Here is a 25,301-nt window from a genome sequence, read left to right as displayed (position 1 = left end):
GTAATTCCAAAAGCTATCAAGTCATATACATAATTTATTATACAGATGATTTTTCACTTTTAATAAGAAATTTGGTATGGAATTGTGTAACTTTTTTTTTATCTCGGAAGTTGATTGTTTAAATTAAATTATGTGTATAAAAATAAAAAAAAGTATTATTAGTTTTATTGTTAAAAAAATTCAAATTGCAATTGCAGCATTTTTTTAGTAAATGTTGAGGGACCTGAAAAGTAAAAGTAGGTGGTCATAAAATTTCTGTCACAAAATTATTATGCTCAAGCTTTTGATTTGCATGCAATCTTGAAGAATAAGATATGATGTAGAATTAAGAAGCTCAACAATTTAAGAATAGCTGTGATTTTAATTCCATGAAAAACATTATAGCACATGCTGATGAATAAATATTATATGATTAATTAATAATTTTCTTCAGCTTTCAATTTCCATGATCACTTCAGAGCCAAATTTCAGCTTTGTATTAGTGTAACAAATAAAATTAATTTCAAGATACATTGTGAATTAGAATGTGTGCTAGGAATGATTTCAATGGATCAAAACATTTTCTGAAATATAAATTGAACTTAAAAGCCATCAATCTTTTCACAGAAAAGAGAATAAGAAAGATGTACTTTATGTAGATTATTTTTAATAATACCAATAAGTAGCATTTGATTATATACTTTTTTTATATTAGTTAAATTGTAAAATTTTCTAGTAAGTAAATAGAAAAATCTTCCATTCAATCTTCCATTTACAAAAAAAAAAAAAAAAAAAAATGCATGTATGGATTTGGAATTGTTATTAATAAAATATTTTATTAACTGCTATGCTGTTTAATATTAATTTTAATTTCAAAAAGTAAAAATGTATGTGATGAATAATGTATTATCTTGCAATGCAGCTAAATACCATCTAATTATTGTACATGAGCCATTCTTGTATGTTACAAGTTTTTGAGATATTTTAAATATTTCAAAGTAGTTTTTAATTGATAGCCATTATATGCCTGTATTGAATGAATTTACTTCCCTTCCCGTTATACATTAGTAGAGAATAAAATAATAAGGTATAAAATTTTGCCTACATAAAGGAGTGAACATTATATCTCTAAATTATGTGACAAATTAGATGGATTTTTTTACAATTATGTATGCTTAAACTCGGGTAAATATTAGTGTTACGTAAGCATGTTGCCCCGCCTCTCACTTGTAACGCCCTCCAGCGGCACATGTAAAAAACCATCAGTCTTTGTAACATCATCGACGAAGCAGCAACGCCGAAAGGCAAGGCTCAATCCAACTCCCGAAAGCGGAGAAACAATAAATTCTTTAAAATACAAAAAAGGTCTGTCATCATTATCGAACCTCTCCAATTAGTACTTACACTGTACAATTTGTTTAATTATTCTAAAATTTACCGTTGAAAGTGATAAAAATGCCATAAAGCATTTGGTAATAATGAATAGGATGTAGCAGCCATTAAATTCAACTGTCAATTTTCAGTTATGAAAATATATTTACTACCCATTTATACATATTTTGAATAATATTCAGGATTTCTGAAATATTTTGAAAACAAGGAATTATGTGTGTGTAATTTTATTTTATCCCAACATCAATGTTAATAAATAAAATTGAATTGCAATACGCTAGATATTCCATTTTAAAATATTATATGTTGATATTTCAAAAAAAAATATATAGGTTTTCTTTCAATAATGCAAGTTTTTCTTACTATTTAGATCCAGCGAAGTATTTTGATGAGAAATTTTAAAGTGTTAAAATAAATTCTATCCTGCTACAAATCTTGATTCATTTTTAAATGTTTTAATGCACTTGCCAATAGCTTTGAATTTGTGTCAATGATTTCTTTTTGTCTTTTAGACATTGGAGCTTCCTATTGACTCACACTCTTCCTCTGGGTCCAGCTCTTTCAGTGGTGGCTCTTTTCGACATCCCCTCCAGAGTTTGGATCCCGCAGCTTCACCCTACACCCATCCCCATGCTAATCACCACCACCTTCAACGCATGAACTTCATCCGCTCGCCCCGTTTCCCTGCAGGAATCAACCCATCCAGCAACAACAACATTGGCGGGTATGTCCCAGATCCCACCCAGAGAAGTCGACATGATGATGCCTGGACTAAGGATTCTTCTAGAGTCCCTAGAAAAGATTATCTGGGAGATTTTGAAAAAATTGAAATTACTGGGGAAATGAATTCCTATGTGCAGCTATCCCGAGACAAGGGTTGCAGGACTGAGCACGATTATTCATACCCTGTGGTGGACAGCTTTGGGAAATCTGGCAGCCGAGACACTCTTGGTAGCTTGAAGAAACCCCAAAACTTTGATGTTTTCAACTGCCAGATGGCTCCAAGGCTGCCAGTGAAAGCAAAGAAAAAAGACAGTAGATGGAGGAAAGATACTCGCAAAAACCTCACTGTTGCGCGTGCGCAGTGTCGTCATTGTTTAGAAATGTATTCTCCTGAGGATAATTGCCGTGGTAGTTGTGAATATGGTCCTGATGCAGTGCTAAAGTGCATAAATAAAGCTTCTTGCATCAAATGTGCTCAGTGTATGTTGTATCATTGTATGTCAGACAGTGAAGGGGACTTTAGCCCGCATCCCTGCTCTTGTGACATGTCAGATGGGCACTGTCCTAAGAGGTGGACAGCTCTGGCCGTGCTGTCAATTTTTGTGCCCTGTCTGTGGTGCTATTTACCCTTTCGTGCTTGTCATCGCTGTGGAATAAGGTGCGGGATGTGTGGTAGTAAGCATGATCCTGCCTGATTCTGACAGTTGTGTATATGGTTAAAATATAATTGAACGAGAAGGTTATTTTGGAATGGCATTGCTCTTTGACAAGATGCTACTTGGGAAAAGCATTATTTTCATCTGCCATGAAGAGTTTTGTTATGTGTTGCCATGTTTAAATGTGATCTGTGCATTGCAAATAAAAGTAAATAACTAAAATTAAAGTGTTGCTGCAGTGTAAAAAAATATATATTATGAAGTTTGATATATATATATATATAATGTATCATAAAAAGGGATATTGGGTTTTTAAGAGCTTGATATATTTTTTTGAAAAACATGGGAAAAAAAGCATTGTAAAAAATATGTTTATTAAATTAATCTGAAACCCCTCCTTTTCTTAAAGGAGTATAAATATGTTAATCTGTGCTCTTTTTTTGTTATAAACAGTTTTAAATATTTGGATTTTTTTTTTCTTCCTTCCTAACCAACCACTTGGAGCTCTTTTAAAAACAAAACAAAAAAATAATCAAAATAAGGCTTTATTTGTTTACAATTTCAGAACTTTTGTTGTATGGAGATTTTTGTTTTATGAACTGGCCACATTTTCAATGGTTAAATGTACTTTTTTTTTATTGTATTATAAATAATTGTAAAGATTTTTAATTTCATGTATGTACATTTTTAAACCACTCATTGCATAGACAATTGTATATTGTCTAATGTTGTTACAAAATTTTGAAATGGCATGTCTTGAAACTAGTCAGTCCATCATCTCCTTTTGATTTTGTTTTATACATACTGCATAAATGTCACATCTCCATTTATTATAAATGGAGGCTTTTGATAATATAATACTTAAAATATTATTCCAGTGGTATTTTATCTCTTTTTGCTAGTTGCTTATTACAGGAAAAAATTCAAATGAATTTCTTCCTCGATTATTTCCTGTGAATTAAAAATGTAACAAGATTATCATGTTAATACTATTTTATATACTTTAAAATTACAAATTTTGCCTGATTTGGGAGTTGGCAGACCAATATTTTATTAATTCTTGAATGACTAAGTATTATAGATTATTAAATACAAGAAATAAAAAAGATATTATAAAAGATAATACAAAATATTTCTATTCATATTTATTGGACATGAATAAATTTTATTATTATATATAAATTTATCTATTCAAGTTCTTTGTTACATTTTTTGTAAGTTACACACTTGTGCTTAAAGTTGCAATTTTGCTTTGTAGTAGTTGTATATCAAGAAACATACAACTTGTCTAGAAGTTAAGCAACTTGATGTGTGTGTATCGTTCATGCTGTAAAGATCGAGTCTCATATTTTACATTTTTTAAGTACATAAATTTTGTATATAGACTCATTCCCTCCTATTTGAATTTGAAAGGTGTTTTAAAATAAGTGCGTGCCAAAGTAACATGGACATGAAAAATTAATCTGTTATTTCCACTAATAATATCCCTCAACATAGTAACATGCAAGAACATAGTTAACAACAAATGTCTATTTTGCTCAAAAATCAAAGAAAAAGGAAATTTAATCCAAGCACATATTAAATTTTTCTAATCATGAATGTATTTTGCTGAAAATAAGAGGATGAAGAATATATATATACATATATAATATTTGTATATTTTTTGTTATTGCTGCATTTAAATTTTTTTTTCATCAATCATTTCTCAGAAGTTTGTTTTTATATATGTAAAAATTATATTAAAAAAGTACATCTAGTTGAAAATTACAATGGTGATTTTTTTTTTTTTTTTTTACTGTTTAATGTTAAATAAATGATTGCTTGAACATCTCATCTGATATTGTCATTATTCTCCTTTCTATATAAATAAAGTTATAAATCCTTTAATTATATGTGGTTTCCTGTTTCATTTTATAAAGGAGTAAAATTTATGGAACTTTAATATTTATTTATTAATAATTTATAACTTTAATATTTATTAATAATTTATTTTTTGTATGCTTAACTTTATGGACAAAAAATTCTATTATTTATACTAATGCTACTGTATAGGAATATTTAATTTCCTTTTATTTATTGTGATTTTTTTTTAAAGTTCAGACTTGTACCATAGAGTTTCTTTTTTCTGTACATTTGGGATGGCACCATAAGATTTTAAAATTATTTTAAAAAATTGATGAATCCATATTATTTTAATTAAAAAAAATGCTTTATAATTATGATAATTAGGGATATTAAAAGTGAGTTTTTGAATAAGATAAGAAGTTTTCTATAAGAAGTTACATTAATCAGAATATTGTTTATAAAAATAAAATCGTTCTTCTCAATTTTAGGTAAATTAAAAAGCAGAGCAACATTGATTTGCAGTATGCTTCTGAAAGAAATTAAGAAGTGTAATTTCTAAATTTATGATGCTATCAAGAGTATGTCTCATAATATGAAATTATTTGAGCATGTTTAATTCTTATAAAATGCAAAATTGATCTCGTATTTAAAATTAACCGAAAAATGCAATTTTCAATGCAGTAGTAAATTTTAGGCTTGTACTTTGATTTATGGATAAAATTGACAGTTTGAACAAACTTCAAAAAGAATTTGGTAGAGAAAGGAATCCTCGTTATTTTAATCTTAGTACTTTGGAAAGTTTCATCTGTCTAGTGCATTAATTTTTCAAAACTGTTCTTGGATAAAATGAGTGAAAACAAAACTATTTTTATTGATTTGTTAAAAATTACTTCCCATTAAATAAAAGCATCTTTAAATTGCATCATTTTCTTTAGGACTGAATAGTACAGACATAGTGGTTTTGTGCTGACACTCATGGAAAATTGTTTTAATTTTCAATTTTTGATCAATTGTATTAAAGTCATTACTGCTCCCATATGGTGAAAATTTAATGTTCTGCATCTTAAAGAATTTTTAATTATAAACTTCTGAGAAAATATTAATGATGATTTTTTGTATCTATATTTTGTAGATTTTTACTAATTTTTTAACTTCTCAAACTTATTTTATTCTGTAAATCTAAATATGTGACACAAAGGAATTGAATATTTACCATTTTCAGATATTAATCAAATATGGACAGGATATTTAAAGTATATTAATTTTAGGTAGAATTATGCATGATTTTCAAGATATCATGAACATACCAAAAAACATTGTTATGGTTAACGAAAACTTAATATCCATATATTTTTATAAGAGTTTACTAATTTAAATAGTTTACTTATTCCTTAAAACTGATTTTAGATTGACACTTATTTGATGGAAGGGAATTGCAATACATTTTTTGTTTGTTATTGAAAATGCAGTAATTTTTTTTATTTTTATGATAGAAATTAAAGATTTCAAACTAACCTGATTTATTCTGACAATGAATTATACATACATATAATGTACATTAAAAAATTATATATATTCAGTATTAAAGCAATTCAGTTTTTTTTTCAATAAATTAAATACGTTATTTCCTGTGGTTTTTAATAATTTTTTTTTGCATGCCTAGATTTTTTAAAAAATTTAGTAAATTGCTCAGTTTAATTCATTATTTGAGAGCCAGTTGAAAAGATACAACTTATGAGTGGTTTCACTTTGAATTTTAGGTTAATTTGTTATTGTCAGCTGACTTGAATTACACTTAGAATATAATTTTTAGAAATATGCCTTTTAAGATATGAAACTTGGTCTGCTCAATCAACAATGATATTCAGATTTCTTATTTTTGATGACAATATGTTATTGATAATGAAGTGGATGTAAAATCTTGTTTAAAGGGGGAAAAATCTCAAAGTATATGAGAATTCATGAGTTTGCAATGTATTAATAATTCCAATGTAAATAGTTTTAAGGGACAAAAATGTTGAGTTCACTAATTTTATTTAATTCACCATACGCTTCCATATAGTTATAATAAGCATGGAACATTTTGTAGCAACAAATCAGTTTGAATTTATTTGAAATAAATTTATTACAGGTATGGGAAAAGCAAATTTCCCTCATGAGTACAGCATTCATCAAAACTATCATTTCATCATGTGTCGCATGCTTTTGCTAATATCTGTTGCTGTTTGTGTATTTGTTAAATATTTAAGTTTAATACTTGTATGAGAATATGATATAAAACCTTATGATTACTATGTACATAGTGATTAAAATGATGATATTCAACAGTTTATTGCTAGTAAAACTAGTGATTCTAAGTTTTATATCTATCCATGTCTGAAAAGTGTTATTAATGCAAAATTTGTTTGAATAAAAAGTTTTGTTTTAGAAAATAAGAGTTAGGCATTAGTTGTTTCGACATTCCAGTTTGAAATTACATGATAGATTATTGCAAATTGATCGCCTAATTGAGAAATAAGTTGGATAAAATGTACATCTAAACTAACATTCTTCTTATCAAGCTAACAATAGATAGCTTTCGAATTTTGATGAATGCCATTCCTTTTTATGTAAAAGTTTTTTATGCCACTAGATTTGAAAATCAGAATCTTGAAATTATCTGATACAGAAACAAATCACATTATAAGATCTCATTTAGATTTTTTTTTTTATTGAAACTACAAAAAGCTAAAATATTGTAAGTGAAATTTTTTTCTTATGCTTAGTTATGATAGATATTAATTATATATATATATATATAACTTTTTTCCTTTATTTAGCTTTATATTTATTTGTCAAATGTAGATCAAGCATTTTTATAACACATTTCATAATAATATTAGTTAATGATTTATCATGCCAAAATACAATGCCACTGAAAATTATGTGGAAGTTATGAGCTACTGGAAATTAAGCAATGGCAAATTTTAGGACCTCCTTATTAATGTTACATTAGTTGGATTAAACATAAAATGATGAGGATGGATTTTTTAAAAAAACAACTGCTTATATTAGATGTGAACAGTCAAAGTTATATGTATATTTATTCTCAAATATATTGCTCGTTTGAAAAAACACCACATTGTTGACTAAAAAATGAAGATAACAGATATGTAAAAAAAATAAATATACATTTTTTCTAGGAAGATATTTTTAGTCAATTTTTTTGTTACAGTGTATTAAAAAGCTTTCATGAGGAAATATTTATTTATAATTATGCTATCATCATATGCAAGTATTAATATTATCTCAAATTTTTATCTCTTTCGTTCTTTATCTACATATCTCTTTATCTGAAACGGGATAAAAGAGAATTTTTTTTAAGTAATTGATGCATGTAAATAACAGAGCTTAAATTAATTGGTTTTTGTCATAATTCTATGTCTCTAATAACTGTTTATCCACAATGATGATTATTGTTTTTCTTTTTCATGTATAAAACAACAACAACAACAAAAACAGGCTATCTAACAGCTTTTAAATTTCTTATATATTAAAGGAATTTAAAAATGTAGAGAATCATGGATTCATACCTCAGTGTTCCATTTCTCCATATTTTCATTAAAAAAACTGATTAAATTTAAATTCTCTTTTCTATATTACATTTGTTTTATTTTCCTCTTTATTTCAGAATTTATTTTCTCTCTGTAGTGTAATTTTTTTAAAAATTAGAATATGACAAAGAGTTGTGATTTTCCTTCCTTTTATAAGCAGTATGCTTTTTCTCCTTTCTGCATAATGAAAATCAGCCATTATCATGCATTTTATGTTTAATTCAATTCAAATACCCTTTCTCTTAAAGATTTTTAAAAAGAAATTTGCATGTTTTTTTTCATGATTAAATATTTTTTTATAGTATTAAAATAGTGAAATAGAATAAAAATTACTGATTTAGATATCAAATTGTAGAAGCAGTGTGTATAGAATGGAAATATTTTTAACCTGCTATTTCTGGAAAAAACTAAAAAATGTTATGGTATTGCTATTTTTTATATTATCTAAATAATAAAGTATCTTAAATCTGAAATCTATTTAAGAAACTAATATCAGACATTCTTCATTTTAGTACATTTTGGAATGAATAGACTTTTATAAAAAGCATTTTTTTTTTTTTTTTCATTTTAAATACTGTAATTAACACAGTTTATTGTACGTAAAATTTAATATGGTAAATCAAAGTATTTTTATCACTTTTATATTGATTATATTCTACATGAACTGAAACACAGGTGCTTAAAAATATTGGACATGGAATATAAAAGTTTCAGAATCACTATTTTTGTTTTGCTAGTTACATTTCCTGTGAAATATATGTTTGTTATTATATGTTAACTGAAAGACAATGTTTAACTTACCTGTATGATGTAATTTACTCTACAGAAGTCTGTAAATGTATGCATGAAAAGTGTAAGTAATTTCTTTTGACCAAAAGAAAATATGTATTATATCCAAAAAAGAATAAATGGCATTTAAAGATTTGGAATGTTTATAATTCTTTATACAGAAATATACAATCTTTATATTGCATATACATACTAAAAATCGCTTCTTCACATTTTATGTTGGAAATTCATCACTTAGTATAAGAGTGCATCGGTTGTGTATTGACATAACTTTTCTTTGCACACTTGAAAATACATTCAAATATACATCTTTCCACTTCAGACTTGCCTTCTTAGCCATTCTGTAAATAAAGCATAGAATAATTTATAAGAAAATAAAAAAATAAATTAATGCAATCTAAAATAAATAATATTTTAAGAAGTGTGGTCAAATCGGATTTAAATTATAAGATAATATATCTAAATTATAATCAGATTAAATAATTGTAATTATTTTTACAGTAAAAGTTCCAAATAATATAAATACATTCTTTTGCACTTTATAAAATTTTCACATTTTTTAAAGTAATGACAATTTTTATCAAAATGATATACCAGAAAAAAAAAACGCTTACTATTTATTGCAGAGGAACTGTATATACAGTTAGCACTTTAATTGTAGTCTAATCATTAATCATTAAACTTTAGATTTAAGAGATTAACTATAGAGTATTTCCAATTTGAAAAATGCTCTAAAGGAAGTACAGAATTATTTCTTACATTCAATCGGGAATCAACAAATTCCCAATAGAAATAAACCAGCCGAAATGGCTCCAACAAATATTTCTCGCTTATGCTTTAATAAAGGTGTTATACCAGAGAACATTTTGCATGGCATAAGAATACTTTGGCTGAAAGCGTTTTAGAGTTATCTTTTTCACAGATAGACATTTCCCCAAAACGTGTTTTTCGAACTTGGAGGTCTAAAACGTGGAGATTCCTCAAAACCTTGTATTCGAATTTTTTGACGATTACAATACTTTCTCTATACTTCATATATGAGAAAGTAAAAATTGCACTATTAGTATTTGAACAGTTCTTTGCCCTTATTAACGTATTGTTGACTGACAATTTGAGGCTGCAATTATGAAGACAGAGTTAACTCGTAAGTGGTTAATTAAATTAAAAAAATATTCTTGACAATGCTAAAATTTTAAATTAAAAACTCATAACTTCATAAACTCATTCAACATGGAATGAGTTTATGAAGCTTTGAATGTCACTATTTCAGACAATATTACTGCTTATTTTAAGGAGGTTTTGCCAATCAATTATGCTTCTTAGACACAGTCATTGATTGGCCAAAATTAATGAAACTTAAAGCTGCATAATTCGGTCAGTTTTAGTCATAGAAGAGTCGACTTACTTATGTTAAAATATTAGTACACCAATAATATTTTAATATATACAATATAAAACTGGGGAACTATAAAAATTTATTCGTAATTTTTTTAGTATTATTTTATAGATGAAAAAAAAGTTATTGTATGATTTAAAGCATTTTTCCTACTGAAAAAATAGGTTTATTTCTTATAGTTAAAACGTTATTTGATTATTATTTAATTTTTCTAATTATTTAGTTAGTTTCTAATTAATTAGTTGCTGAGTCAACCTTATTGTGGACATTGGTAATGATGTCCATATATACATACACTGACGAACCAGAAAAATTGGTAGACCTGCCTATTATCATGTAGGACGGCCACAAGCACACAGAGATGACATGGTACACAACATGACATGGCATGGACTTGGCTTATATCTGAAAGTGTGCTAAAGGCAATTCAATACCATGTATTTTACAGGATAGTACACAAACCCACAAGAGTGAGAGGTGGTGATTTCTCCTGAGCAGCACATACAAATCATCTCAGATATGCTCAATAATACTCATGTCGAGGGATTTAAGAGGTCAATGGAAGTGCCTATGATCATGGCAAGTCCATCACTATCCACTATCATCAAGGCAGCTGCAAGCACGCAGAAATGCAGCTATATGACGTGGTATGAATACTGTAATATAGCAGATCGCTTCGAATAACATGTTAAATTAAGTGATTACTGAATTTTTTCATTTAAATGACCAGTTCATATATAAGTAAAATTGACAAATATTCATATGTAATCAGTATGTGATTTGTATATAAATATTTTCTCAAAAAAAAAAAATGCAGATTGAAGTTTGATTTTTTAAATATTTGTATTTATACTTACAAACATTGCATTGATATTAATTATATTTTAGCATGCATATTACTTTTTTATGTATACATTATACAATTTAAAAAAAATAAAATTATATGCAAAAAAAAAGCCTAAAACATTAGAATGCTACAATGTTTCAGATTAAAGGTTTAAATCTCTGTAAAGTTATTAATGTGTTTTAATCTGTGTTTCATTATCAAAAGTGATGAAATTAGAGAATAAAAAGGAAACTTCTAAGACTGAGAAATGTCTACCTAGGTAAAATGACGATTTTTATGAAAGCAGAAATTACCCATATTTTTTGCCATATTTGTAAAAATTATTTTCATGTTCATGATGAAGACGAAATGTGATAAACTTCCATTGGTCAAAAAAGGAGCATCTAAAATAAAATTTAGCTTCAAGATTTCCCTTTGGAATGAAAATGAACATACAATGATGATTATCATATCTAAGATGCTCCTAGCAGGAAAATACTTTCTTAATGTATTTCACCTCACTGTAGTATGGCAACCAGCATGTATTGAAGATTTTCTCGCAAAGAAGTTGTTGTAAATTCTTTATAGTAATTAGACTTTGTTACAATACAGGAGTTCATGTATTGTGAGGTAAAATAAGGTATTCATCAAAGGTGAAAATGACTTTCAATTTGATCATAGGAAATTGGGAAATAATTATTTCCAGATCTGTGTTATTTATATGAGGAAATAATAATAATAGAAAATCATTCCTAAGTCACAGCAGGATTCCATAACATATGGAATAGAATCCTATTTATTAACTTAATATATTGCCGCCAGGAGAGCAAGGAATGATTCAAACTTGGAATATGCTTTTACACAGTGAGGGGGAAAAGAAAGACTTTGATTAACTAAGATTATTTCTATGGAATAAAAAAAAATTACAATACTCATAAATATATATAGATAAAGAATATAAAAGTAATATTAAACATAAATTAAATTCTCATAAGCTCAATTCTGGCAAAGAATCATATTTAAATTATCAGGAAATCAATATGTTATTTCAAGACATTTCTTTAAAACAGAAAAGTAGAATTCTGACTTTTTTTTTGGAAATTTTTAAGTATATATATATATATATATGTAAACATATATTTTTGAATAGCTTTGTGGCTGAAGAGAGAGAAGATACTTTTGAATTTTAAACTTCGCTTTATTCCATCCTGGGAGGCATAATTTATGTACAAACAAGAAGCAATGACCCTATCTCAATCTACAGCATGGCATAAGGACAGAAAAGCAAAAAGAGACAGAAATATTTATCCCCATGATAATATATTGTGAGATTCTGATAATGATTTCTTATACGTGTCGATTTAAGTAAGGGGAAAATAGGTACATTTTAAAAGAATTTATTTAGACTGATAGATTTTTATCCCTTCACTCAGAGAGTTTGAACTTTCCAATTTCAGAGCTCGTGTATCATTAATTAAATAAAAAAAGGTAGAATTGGATCAGGAAATAAGAGAGCATTTTAACATGAAGTTAATATAGGTTAAATTAAGATAAAAATCAGAAAATTAATTAAGGTTTAACTTATATTTAAAAATATTGTTACATATACATATATAGTCACCTGTAAAAATATTTTCCTAGCACCTCAACCTTCCATAAATCAAAATCGCAAAGCTCGATTAAAAACGTTTTCAATTCCTTAACATCTTCCTCCAATGGATCTAAAAAAAAAAGTATACTACTAAAATCATATGATAAATTAACATTCAGTTTAATAAATGTTAAAGCACAAAGGAATATTATGAAAAATGCTATTCATTAATTATTACTAGAATAATTACAAAAATAGTTAGAAATAAATTAAAAAATTTTTTTGATGATAAAATTTCTTTTCCTTTTTAAAAATTTATTAATTACTTGTAACTGATGCAAAATTTTAAATAATTTATTTAAATCTTTTTTTGATTACTTTAACATAATATTCAACATAACATTTAACATAAGATTTACAAAAAAACGTGTTTTACAGCTGTATTTCTTTTTTTTTTTTTTTTACTGGAGTTAATTTGATCTCTTATTAGAAAAATATCTTACCTGCAAAAATATTTCTTCTCTGAAGTCAATGTTTGTCTTTTTATAAAGAAAAATATGAAAACTTTAATTTCTACAAATATGCTTAGTTTATAAGATATAATGTGTATTTGCTTCTTAAAAGAAGGATGAGTCAACATTTCTCTAGACTAATTTGCAACATTTCTTTTGCAGACTAATTTGCCATATGTGTAAAAGTGTATTAGTGAATTCCTGTGTTTTTTTACAAACATTTTTTTGTAGAATGTAAGATATCTTATAAATTTATCATGTCAGTAAAAAATTCCTCGCAAATAAATGTAGGAGTGTGAATTTTTTAAAGCCTTTAGGTGACATGGGGTCCAAACGGAAACTACTTTAAGAATCTAAGGATGTAGAGTTAAAAAAAAAAAAATATAAATAAAGCAAGAAAGCTTTTTCATCAACATTTTCGCATAATACAATATAACAAAGAAAATAAAGTAAGCATATTTTACTTTCTTTTCCTAACAAATGGAACCAAAATTTGACAATAGTCTACAATTTTGGCAACAAGACCACCTAACAAATTTTATTTATTAAGCTAAATGCATCTTTGACTTATAATGTTCCCATACCTATGAATGGATAGAACAGCGATGGAGAACCATTGGCATGCATGCCTTCAATGGCACATGATACAATATTTTGGGCATGCCACAGATCAAAACGGTTTGCATTTTAGTTCAAAATAACAAAGTTCACTACAAAGTATTATGAAAAACGCGAGTGTTCCCATTCCATTTAAAAGGGGCACAGATATTTGTACCGCTTTTGAAAATTCGCTTGCTGAGAAAGAAATTGATTTGAAAAGAATTGTTTCAGTAACTGATGGTGGGGGAAAAAAAGTTTCATTAGTTTATTTCAAACAGATGTAGAACATTTGATTCTTGAACTCCATTGCATTATTCCCCAACAAGCCTTGTGTTCTAAGAGTGGTTTAAGATCTCTTGATAATGTAATGGCATTAGTCACAAAAATAGTCAACCTCATATCATTGCAGGCTTTAAATAAGCGAAAGTTTGAGGTTTCGTTGGATGAAGTCAACTCGGTGCATTGGAAGAAATCAGATAGTTTCTGAAAAAGGAGAGGGAAATTGAACAATATCCACATTTATTGGATGTTACGTGGCTCTCAAAATTGATGTTTTTTACAGACATATGCCAACATTTCAATGAATTGAACGTGAAGCTTCAAGGCACAAATAAAATAATTATCATCATGATGGATCTCATTTGTGCTTTTGATGCTGGATCGTATGCTTTAGGAAAAATATTATTAAAAAAAACTTCAAGTACTTCCTAAGTTTGAAAAAAAAAAAAAAAAAAAAATCAAAGATTTAGATGTACATAAGAAACTAGACGAAGAAAAAATTACTGAAGAATTGATCATCATGATGGATCTCATTTGTGCTTTTGACGCTGGATCGTATGCTTTAGGAAAAATATTATTAAAAAAAACTTCAAGTACTTCCTAAGTTTGAAAAAAAAAAAAAAAAAAAATCAAAGATTTAGATGTACATAAGAAACTAGATGAAGAAAAAATTACTGAAGAATTTATTTCCATAATTGATTCGTCCATCTAGGAATTTTCAGCCGGATTTTCTTAGTTCAAAGATTTATCAGAAAAGCTCAAGTTTATTATGCACCCCGCCTGATGTGACCTCATTTGATAAACTGAATTTGTCCTGATTCGATTAGTTGGAAATTGAAGAATTTGAAAGGCATCTGATTGATTTCCAGTCTAGTTCAGTATGAATTCAAAAATTTATTGAAATAAGGAAAAAGCTGGAATTGATTGAAATAGAAAGATTAACAAGCAATGCAAGTAAAAATGCCAGTAACGAAATTTTGGAAACATGGAATTCGATTTCAGATATATTTAACGGTTTTGAGAAGCTGGCTCATGCTATTTTAAACATAATTTCATCTCCTATGTCTGCGAGTTATTATTTTCAGAGATGAATAACATTAAAGACTCTAAGAAACCGTTTGGCAGATGACTCTAAACGGTCTCAACTCCAACTACTAAAAGTAACTTACAATCCTAATATATGTTATAAGTTGCCATCTAATCTGCAACAAAAGAAGTCACATTAATGTTACTTTAATTTGAATTACACCTACAACTAAAACCTTTACTACTATACAGTGCAAAATGCATTTTTTCGCAGTAAATAAAGAGTTTTGAGTTGCTAGTATTTAGTTTTATTATTTTCCCAATAATCACAAGTCAAAATTATCTGACGGCACATGTATATCTCATTAAATATTTCTTTATGGATCAATATACCATTTTTTTCTAAAGGTTCACCACCCCTGGGATAGATCATTGGGTAATCAAGTCTTACAACAAAAGAACACAGGTTTAGAATGACATGTAGTGTGATGGTAGTATATCTTAGGATATTCTGCAAAATATTAAAGTGCGATAGCCAGCCAAGTCTTAAGAAAATATTTTCCAAATTTTTGAGATATCTAAGCATAAACCTCATTTTAGGTTAATTGTAATATATATATATATATATATATATATATATATATATATATATATATATATATATATATATAAAATTGCTTATTTCTATATATTGTGAATAAACAGAAACAAACAGGTGCCTACCATCTGTGCTGTCCATCCATTCTTTTATCAAGGCTCTTAAATCATCAAGTTCAATGACCCCGCCTAAAGTTGGGATTTTTTCCTGAGAAAACTCATCAGAATTGACCTCTGATTCTTCTTTTGAAGATTTCTGAAAAAAAAACACAAAGAAAAACAAATCTTAAGGGAATAATATGAAACAAGATAGATGTTAATGGATACAGAAAATAATAACACATGAATAAGTTAATACACTCAAATAAATAAACAAAACTGAAAAAATTCTATAAATATATAGAAATCAAACATCAATTTTATTACTTGGAAAATAATCTTACAGAATGATTTTAATGAAAGAACAAAGAATTACTAAGAAATTAAAATATTTTATTTATGTTTATACTTAAATAAACCATGCCTTTTGTATTTTAATGAAATTTAGATTTCATTTTAGCATCATAGCAATAATTATGATAACATATAATTCCCTGTAAACAATCTGGAGAAAATAAGTGATAAATTCATAAAATTAAATCATTTTTTAATGTTTTGTAAAAATGTTAACATTATTAAATGTAGGTAATAAGAAATTTTTATACTATTACATTAATTTAAAAATAAGAAAACGGAAACAGCTATTAAAAACATTAATAAGAAAACAACTACATGCTGTTCTATTCAATATTTCTCTTGCTTTGTACAGTTGAGGAATAGTTTAAAAAGTTTCAAAATTAAAATAATAATCATACGACAATATATTTTCTTATAACAAAGATGAATGTGTTTGTGTTTATTGGTGCACAACAAACCGAACTATTTGACCAAATTTGGCATAGATAAAGCTTGGAGGGTTGAAATGTATATACCTTGAAGCAATTTTTTTATTTTTGAGATTTTAATTAATTAAAAATTATCCTGAATGTTAATAATTTTCTGCAATAACTTCCATAAATATAATTGCATAAAAATTAATTTTTTTACTGTTCCAAAATTTAAAAAACTGTCTTTCTAACAATATCAATTATTTTTAAATTTTGGCAATTTGTAAAAATTATATTTTTTGCCTCATTTCCAAGAAAAGGTTACATAGATGCCTGAAATCCAAAACAATTTAATTGCTTCATTAAATATTTGATCATGCGATTTTCTTCTAGCAGTGAAAACTAAAGGAGATGTTTAATGTTTATGTGATTTGAAGCAATAAATTGAAGTTACAATACCGTAAAATTTAGAAGATAGATGAGCCACACAATTATGTTCTTAACTGTACTATGATATGATGAGATTAGTCTCCATTAGAAAGGTTTATGCACAGAGCATATTTAAAGTAAGAACAGAACATATTTAAGGCTATTAAAATAAGATAGCTTTAATATATGAAAGCAATTTTGAATTATACAGAAATTATTTCCAAATGATTGATAGAATTTATATTTACACAATTTATCTGAAAGGGATAAAATTAATATTCCCAACAAACTAAGCTGGTCGCCAGAGGTGATAATTTAAAAGATAAACATTCAACAAGAATGCACAAATTGCTAAGAGAAAACTTTTCAATTAGTAAGATTATCAAGAGAAAATAACACATGCATTTTAAATACCTGTTCAGTAGATGAATATATTTGTTTTGTTGTAGATGGTTGAGGTTCATGAATTTTGCTTGAAAGATGCCCACTACAAGATTCTGTTTGTTTCGAAGCAGATGATTGGGGTTTATGAGTTTCACACGAAGGATACAGACCATATGATTCCAATACTTCTTTTCTTAGGTCTTCAGGTAAAGCATTGAGAACACTTTCATCAAGCTAATCAGAAAAATATATATATATTTTTCTGATTAGCTTGATGCTAATCAGAAAAGCAGCATATATATATCATAAAAATCTTCAAGAACTAATTTTTTTTTTTACATAAAAAATAGGTAAGAAATCAATTATCTGGACCTCTATCAACTGAGGTTATTATTAATAGAGTCAGAATTAAAAATTGATCTGGTGAAGGCACTCTACAGAGACTATTTGATTTAAAGCTACCAAATTTGACACATTTATACTCTGTAAGGTCAGAACAAACACCTTAGAAGGATTTAAAGAAAAAATAATTCAAATCTTAATTAAAATTTTATTGAATTTTTTTCTCTCTTTGCAATAACTTTTAAAACACACACACACATATATCTGCAAATTAAACAAACAAACAAATATATATATATATATATATATATATATATATATATATATATATATATATATATATATATATATATATATATATATATAATTTTTAGCATAGCACATTATGTGAAATGAAATAAATATGGAACATGATATTTTCTGTAAAAAAATAAATGCAAAAAACAACAACAAAAAAACAAGTTATTTGTATAATTGATTCAATAATTCTCTATTATTTAAAGAAAGCATATATATATACAGGATACCCACTCTAAGTGAAGCTTAACAGCTAATTTTGATAATATTAGTAACATGAATACACATCTGGGTGGTCTAAATGAAGAAATGGTCAAAATGAAGAAAAAATGGGTTAAATGAAGAAAATAATTTTTTTTAGATAGTTTGAGTCACTATATGTTCTGATGAATTAGAAATTTTTAATTTTTATAGAAACCCTAGGTACTATGAGATATATTTAAGAAATTCACCTAAATCATCATCCTTGTGAACAATTTTAAATTTCCTTTGTTGAACCATTACCATAAAACATATTATGGAAATGAGGCCCAAATTATGTATATTATATATATATATATATATATATATATATATATATATATATATATATATATATATATATATATATATATATATATATATATATATATATAATTCTTTTTTTCTTTAAAAAAAAACACTCTGATTTACCATTTAAAAAATATTTACTATCTTTATGTGATAAGACAAATCTACATCAGACACATAAAGTTACAACAACTAGATCTTGAGAAGCATGATAAAAACTAAAAGCTTATATAATTCAGAGGTAAAAAAAAAAAAAAAAAAAAAAAGCATTTTTATATTTGTATTTAAATGATTAAAAAAAAAACTGAAATCTTGAAAATCTTTTTGAAAATATGGAAAAATTTAAATTATCACATATTTATAGTTTATATATAATAGAACAATTATTTGAGTTAGTTATTTGTATAACTTTGGCAGCGGGTGAGGAGTGTAAATTTACAAGCAAAATATTCTCGAATAGAAATAAAGACTGAAACAAGTGAATTTTTGATTGTGTGAGATCTCTGTCGTATGCTTATGAAGCACATAAGTAGAGATGGTTTTTCAACTAGGCAGCTGCCTATTGGTCTGAATGGGAGGGAATTCTAGACAAATTGATTGAAAATTGTAATTAGCCTGGTTGACAAATGAATTTGTAAAAAATGTATATTTTTTCAATTATACAGTATAAGAACTATAGTATAATCAAACACTGAAATATTAAAATCATTAAATAAAGTTAAGTAACACTTTCTTCATAATTTGTTAATTATTTAATAACTGGGTTATGATATATTCCCCTTGACAGGTCTGACAAGAAAATTTTTAATGCTACAAATGTTTAAAATGTATTATTTCTTTATCTTCCAATATAATTAAATACTTATATTTGTAAGCTAAGAAAAATCATTTACTAATCATTTTTTAAAGTATTTAACTAATTAATTTTTTACATGATATAGATGCTAAAAAACCTCCCACAAAATCATACATACATTTCTCGAAATTAATAAAATAAAAAATAAGTCAATTTAAAAATGTATGGGGATGCAGGACTAAATTGAGCAGTTATTGTAAGAGGGATTTTTAATAAGCATTGATAGGGCTACAAAATACCAAAATTTGCTACTATTTATAAGTATACAAAATGCAACTACATTGTTATTTTAGTCACCAAATGAATATTTTCTAAGCAAATTTCATTTTATTTTCTTTAAAAATTACCATTTTTTGACAATTGCCTGGATTGGCTCTGGATCCAATTAATGTGAAAAGTTTGAGCTATATAATGATATTATTTTCGGTCAATATTAATTGAATATATACTAACAAAAAGAGTTTTCTACGAGGATCAATAATTTATCAAGCTGAAAAGTAAAGCTACTAATAATCTGTTTTTAATCAAATGGTAATTTAATTACAAAAATTAAATTACTGTTTCAGTTGAATTAGTATTTGCTCCTCTAACAAAATGGTTGCTATTATTTTTCTTGGGTGTCACCTTTGTTGAATTATTTGGTACGGAAGCAAATGAGGTTGAAGGCTGCTGAGAAGAAGCTGCAGCTGAATATTCATGTTTTTTGTTTGAAATAAAATTATTCAAAACTTCTTTTTTCAAATCCTCAGGCAAAGCATTTAGAAAACTCTGATCAATCTGAAATAAAAAAATAATCAGATAAATTTAATATTCTGGAAGCATTTTCACTAAATTAAATTAAAATATTATTTCATTTCAATACAAATTATTTACACCAATCATATCAGATTCTGTAGAATTTGAATCCTCTTCATCTCTGAATTCTTGATTTCTTTGTTCTTGGCATAAGTATTTGACTGATTCCTCTTGTTCATTTGCCGATGAAGTTGAGGCATTTTGATTCAAAAATTTTCCATCACTTTCCATCACTTTGGCTTTGCATGACTCTAAAATTTCTTTTTTCAAATCATCAGGCAAAGCTTCCAAAACACTCAGATCTATCTATAGAAAGATTGGCAAATATACAAAATGATATTAAACTGATTATATACTTTAAATTTATTTTAATTTAGAAAAGAAAAGAAGTTATAGCTTAAAAAAAAGTACTTAATGTAATATTCTAATTTACCTCTTCTGGGAGATAATCTGCAATGCTGTATGATTTTGCTCTGGATGTTGATGGTTTGCTTGATAGGAAATGTTCAATTGTTTTAACTTTTTGTCCATTTTTCGAAGATGATTCAGACTGTTTTACAGGAGATATATTCTAAAAAGTAATAAAATTATACATGAACATGTTTAAAATGCTATACTTTAAAGGTAAGAATTAATTATTGATTTATATAACTATTCTATCTGGTAATGCTGTTTATCTGCATGAAATTGAACAGCCATAAATTACTATTTAAAATAGTTTCATTTTCCCTAACTTCTTATAAACAGTAAATAGAGCCCGATAATAAAAAAAAAGCTTAGGTTATGTGATTAATTATATTCTTCAATACTTTAAAAAAATGCAAAAATTTTACACCATGATCTTATAATAAATAAATGCTAGAATGATTGAAAAATAGCAATTCAGATTCAGAAATTTTATTTTGAAATAAGAGAATTTTATATCTAATTTGCTAAATGGCTACTATAATTAAAAAAAAAAAATAAATAAATAAACTGATCCCATAAAAATGTATTTGTTTTTGAAAGCCAATGTTTCATAAATTTAAACCAGTGATATTCCACAGCAGATGGAAAAACAAAATGGAAGTTTTGTTTTTTAAAAGCTAATATTAAAAGTTAGACAAGAATTGTTGAATATAATCTTAGTATATTTAATTCTCTTCCCAAAATTTTGAATAGCATAGTACCAAAGCAACTCTATAACGTTTTTGACAGATAAATAATTTATTTTTCCAATATTATCATAATTTTGTGAAAAATAAACATATAACCTGTTATATTTTACATTCATTTAAAAAGGTTATTTTCATAACTTATGAAAAATTTCTCTAATCTACAATGTACTGTACTATATTATAAATCTTACATACATAAGAAAAGAAAAATTATAACAGCTTATAATAAAATTTTATCTTTACCTTTACAGGATTATTTTCAACTGTACTTTCTGAATGTTTTGGAAGTGATAATTTATTAGACAGAAAACGTGTGATGGTGCTCTTTTCTGGAATTACTTTGTTGACTTCCTCAAGTTTTTTTGGTGCAAAGACACCCTAAAATATGAAAAGAAATTTTATTTCAATGAGCAAAACTATTTACATACACATTATTTATATAACACAAAAAGGGTATGTCAACTCACATAACTAGAATCTATTTCAGCAGCAGATTCACTAGTGGATGGCTTCAAGACATTTGTTTTAGTTTTAGAATCCTTCTCCACAGGTTCTAGCTTACTTAACTGTATTCCAACCTATAAAAAAAATGAAATTATCACTTCAGAACTGAAATTATTGAATTTGTTTTGATAATTTTTGAATTAAACTATCAAAAATTTTAAAGTTATCATGTGATAGAAATTTTATTTTAAATAATTATTTTGAGAGCTGGCTTTTTAAAAATCATAGCTAGCCACATAAGATGCATTAATGTATTAAATCATCAAAAATTTTTTGGAAAAAAAAAAGCACTCAATTTTCTATAATATTCTTGCATAAATAATTTTAATAATATAATAAGAGTTAAAAACAGAGAGTGGTAATTCAGAATTTAAGTAGAAAAATTTTCATTTTGTAAAGTATCCATATATTTTATAATTTGCTCTCAATTTTAAGCTGATTCCCATAGTCCATAACATTTGATAATCTATGGTCTTCATATTTATATTTGACCAATTTTTTTCATAATCACAATTCCGTTCTCAAAAAATATCATGCCATATTGTATTCGTTTTTGAGCTTCAGCATTTGATAACTTTTTGTGATCCATGGTCTTTATACTGTCACAAAGAAAATAACTTGATTTATTTTAAAAGATCAAGTAAAGATAAAACAAACAGAGAGCCAGCAATATGACTTCAAAGACAAAGATTAAATAAATAAATAAATTAAAAAAATAAATAAAAATACAACCAAAAGTGCACAGCAAGAGCAACTTATAGAAATTTCTGGCTCTGAGCATTTTTAAATAATGTCACTTGTAAATTAGGAAAAAAAAAAAAAATGCTAGTTTTCTTTCAGTTATTACATTTTGGTCCATTTGCATTTAATCATCTTCAAAGTTAAGTGTAGAAGTTTTATTTATTATTATTTTTCATGTGAAAATATATATTTTTTTTCAGTAATTAGTTTTGAAATGACTATTTGTTTCAAAAAGATATTACATGCAAAAACTAATACAAATTATGATAGAAATAAACTGAAATTAAATAATAACAAAAATAATCTAACTTCCTGATTAAATTATATTTCTTACAGAACAAAAAAATTATTATGTAAGTCAGCTTATGCATGAAGACTTTTTCACATCCTCTTAAAAATATTTTAAATTTGTTCTTAAAATAGTTTTTTTTTTAAATTTGATAAAAGGGACAAAAAATAATGGAAAGACATGCTTAGAATGAATGTACAAATCACACACATGGTCAGTAATTTCTTAATTTTTTTTTCCAATTTAAAAACTAAATGCATAAACGTAATTGGAAAAGAAACCTAACCAATTTATAGTATTAAAAACAGTGAAAAGCAGTTAAATTGAATTAAAAAATGCAACCCAATAAGGTCATAAAAATCAAATACAGAAATTATTAAACCTTGTTTCAGTATTGCATAAATACATTGAGTTAAAAGATTCATAAAATTTAATTTATATCAGCTTCATTGAACCTTTCAAATCATTTTGCAATGATGCTTTTATAATATAAGTCATAAATATATATATACTCACACCCCTATAATCTTGTGGTTTTATTTTTAGAGAGCGTGCTATTCCACAACATATCTTTGAAATAACTTGAGAAGAATCTGTGGCAGATTTCAAAGGAGTTGATTGAGAAATGTGGTCACAAATACCATGGCCCATGTATTTTGCTGTTTCCACAGGAGCATCACTTTTTCTCACCTAAAATATTTTTGTATTTTACTATTTAAATGAACAATGAATATGATGTTGAAAAATGCATAAAAGCTAATCAACTGCATAAAATTTTTCGTAGGACAAATTTTCTGAGCCAAAAATTATCTCATTGCACAATCTTTTGAAAATAAAGTTATAGCATGGTGGAATAGGTTGCTTTTAATTTCTAGAAATTTAAGAGAGAGATTTCATCCTTCAAAATTTTCAAAAGATTGCAAAAGTTTATATACAATGCCAAATATAATTCATAAAAATTCAATGCTAACTTCATACAATACAAATGATATTAAGTTAAGTCTATTTATTATTAATTACTATTTTATATCACCAACTCAGTTTAAATCATTACATAAACAGAATATGTAAAAAATGTATTCAAATTAGTACAAAATCAAATAAAAGGAAATGGAATATATTGCTTTAATCAATTGTAACACAAATCCATAAGATGCACAAAATTTATTTGAATAGATGAACCAATATTACTGCAAGAGACTGCTTATTTTACTGCATTACTTTTGACAATATTTTAGTAAAAACTTCTCAGCATGCTTAATTGTACATTATTTAAAGGAAGATCTGAACAGAGAGTGAACAATGCCATTTGGCAATATTTTTCATATTAAGAAATATTTTATTTCGGTAATTCATGTTTTAATTTCAATCTACATACTTTACTCTGAAAATTTTAAAATAAATCACAAAGTATAATTTATGCAAAAAAAACTTATTTCCTAGAAATAAATAAAAAAAATTATATAAGAAGGAAGGGAAAAAAATATGACAACAGAGGAAATATTTTACAGGAACAGAAGGGAGGGGGGGGAGAAATCTTTTTTCACCACTTACAAAGAATTTTGTTTCATAAAATTTGTCAATGGAAACAATTTTATAAAAACACATTTCTATGATATAATTCTAAAATGCACTTTATTATTGTTTTATTTTTGAGATATTATCTAATACCTCATTCCTGTATTTTTCCTATTTTATAATTATGTAAAGTATTAAAAATTTAAATAATATTTTAATTCAGATCATAATTATAAATTTTTGATATTTACAGATATTGATATTTTAGAAATGTTTTCTTTTTTTAAATTGAGAAATATTATTAGAATTGAATTCTTAAATTTTTAATGCAAACAGAAACATAGGGAAATCTTCAACTAAATTTCTTTTAATCATTTATAGATTTTATTATTAGCTCAATAATCTAGCAACATATAGCAAAATTTGAACTGTATTTCAATACAATTAAGATAATTTTGCAATAGTTAAGTTTTTTACAAAAATTATTGACCACAAACAAGCAGCAATTTTATAACAGATAGAAGCTTCAATTTAAAAAACATATCAGTTAACTTTGTTCATTTTTAATGGGAATATTTTCTATAACAAGAGTACTTATTTATATTTTAAATTCATTTTGAGTGGAACATATTATATTATTACATATGAAAAATTTAAATACACTGAGAATATAAAAATAAGATTCATTTCTTACATATTTGATCTTCTGATTCACATATGTGCAACTCTCCATTTGAAATTGCATTATTTGCTTCTTATCATGGTAAAGT

At 26.1% G+C, this 25,301-nt stretch overlaps 2 protein-coding genes across 4 annotated transcripts in view; one reads left to right on the top strand and one right to left on the bottom strand.

Moving 5' to 3' along the window:
- Positions 1-9,113, top strand: part of LOC129976475 (sprouty-related, EVH1 domain-containing protein 2-like) — a 177,078-nt gene extending 167,965 nt beyond the window's left edge. For both annotated transcript variants that reach the window (XM_056090086.1, XM_056090092.1), the window contains one exon: positions 1,884-9,113. In XM_056090086.1, the coding sequence (XP_055946061.1) occupies positions 1,884-2,789 (906 nt within the window). In that variant the 3' untranslated portion in view covers positions 2,790-9,113. The remainder of the gene's footprint in view (positions 1-1,883) is intronic.
- The window catches only part of LOC129976464 (DNA repair protein REV1-like), a 37,671-nt gene continuing 21,472 nt past the window's right edge, over positions 9,103-25,301 (bottom strand). Inside the window, exons 10-19 of one of the 2 annotated variants that reach the window (XM_056090063.1) lie at positions 23,530-23,703; positions 21,947-22,057; positions 21,723-21,857; positions 20,756-20,893; positions 20,401-20,628; positions 20,086-20,304; positions 17,514-17,717; positions 15,931-16,060; positions 12,821-12,920; positions 9,103-9,318 (exon numbers count right to left, since the gene is read on the bottom strand). In XM_056090063.1, coding sequence (XP_055946038.1) covers positions 9,192-9,318; positions 12,821-12,920; positions 15,931-16,060; positions 17,514-17,717; positions 20,086-20,304; positions 20,401-20,628; positions 20,756-20,893; positions 21,723-21,857; positions 21,947-22,057; positions 23,530-23,703 — 1,566 coding nt within the window. In that variant the 3' untranslated portion in view covers positions 9,103-9,191. The remainder of the gene's footprint in view (positions 9,319-12,820; positions 12,921-15,930; positions 16,061-17,513; positions 17,718-20,085; positions 20,305-20,400; positions 20,629-20,755; positions 20,894-21,722; positions 21,858-21,946; positions 22,058-23,529; positions 23,704-25,301) is intronic. The other variant, XM_056090072.1, reaches the window with a different exon arrangement.

The sequence above is a fragment of the Argiope bruennichi genome, chromosome 1, assembly GCF_947563725.1.
Source record: "Argiope bruennichi chromosome 1, qqArgBrue1.1, whole genome shotgun sequence".
In the NCBI taxonomy this organism is placed as follows: Eukaryota; Metazoa; Arthropoda; class Arachnida; order Araneae; family Araneidae; genus Argiope; species Argiope bruennichi.
This window is presented reverse-complemented; position numbering and strand designations above follow the sequence as displayed.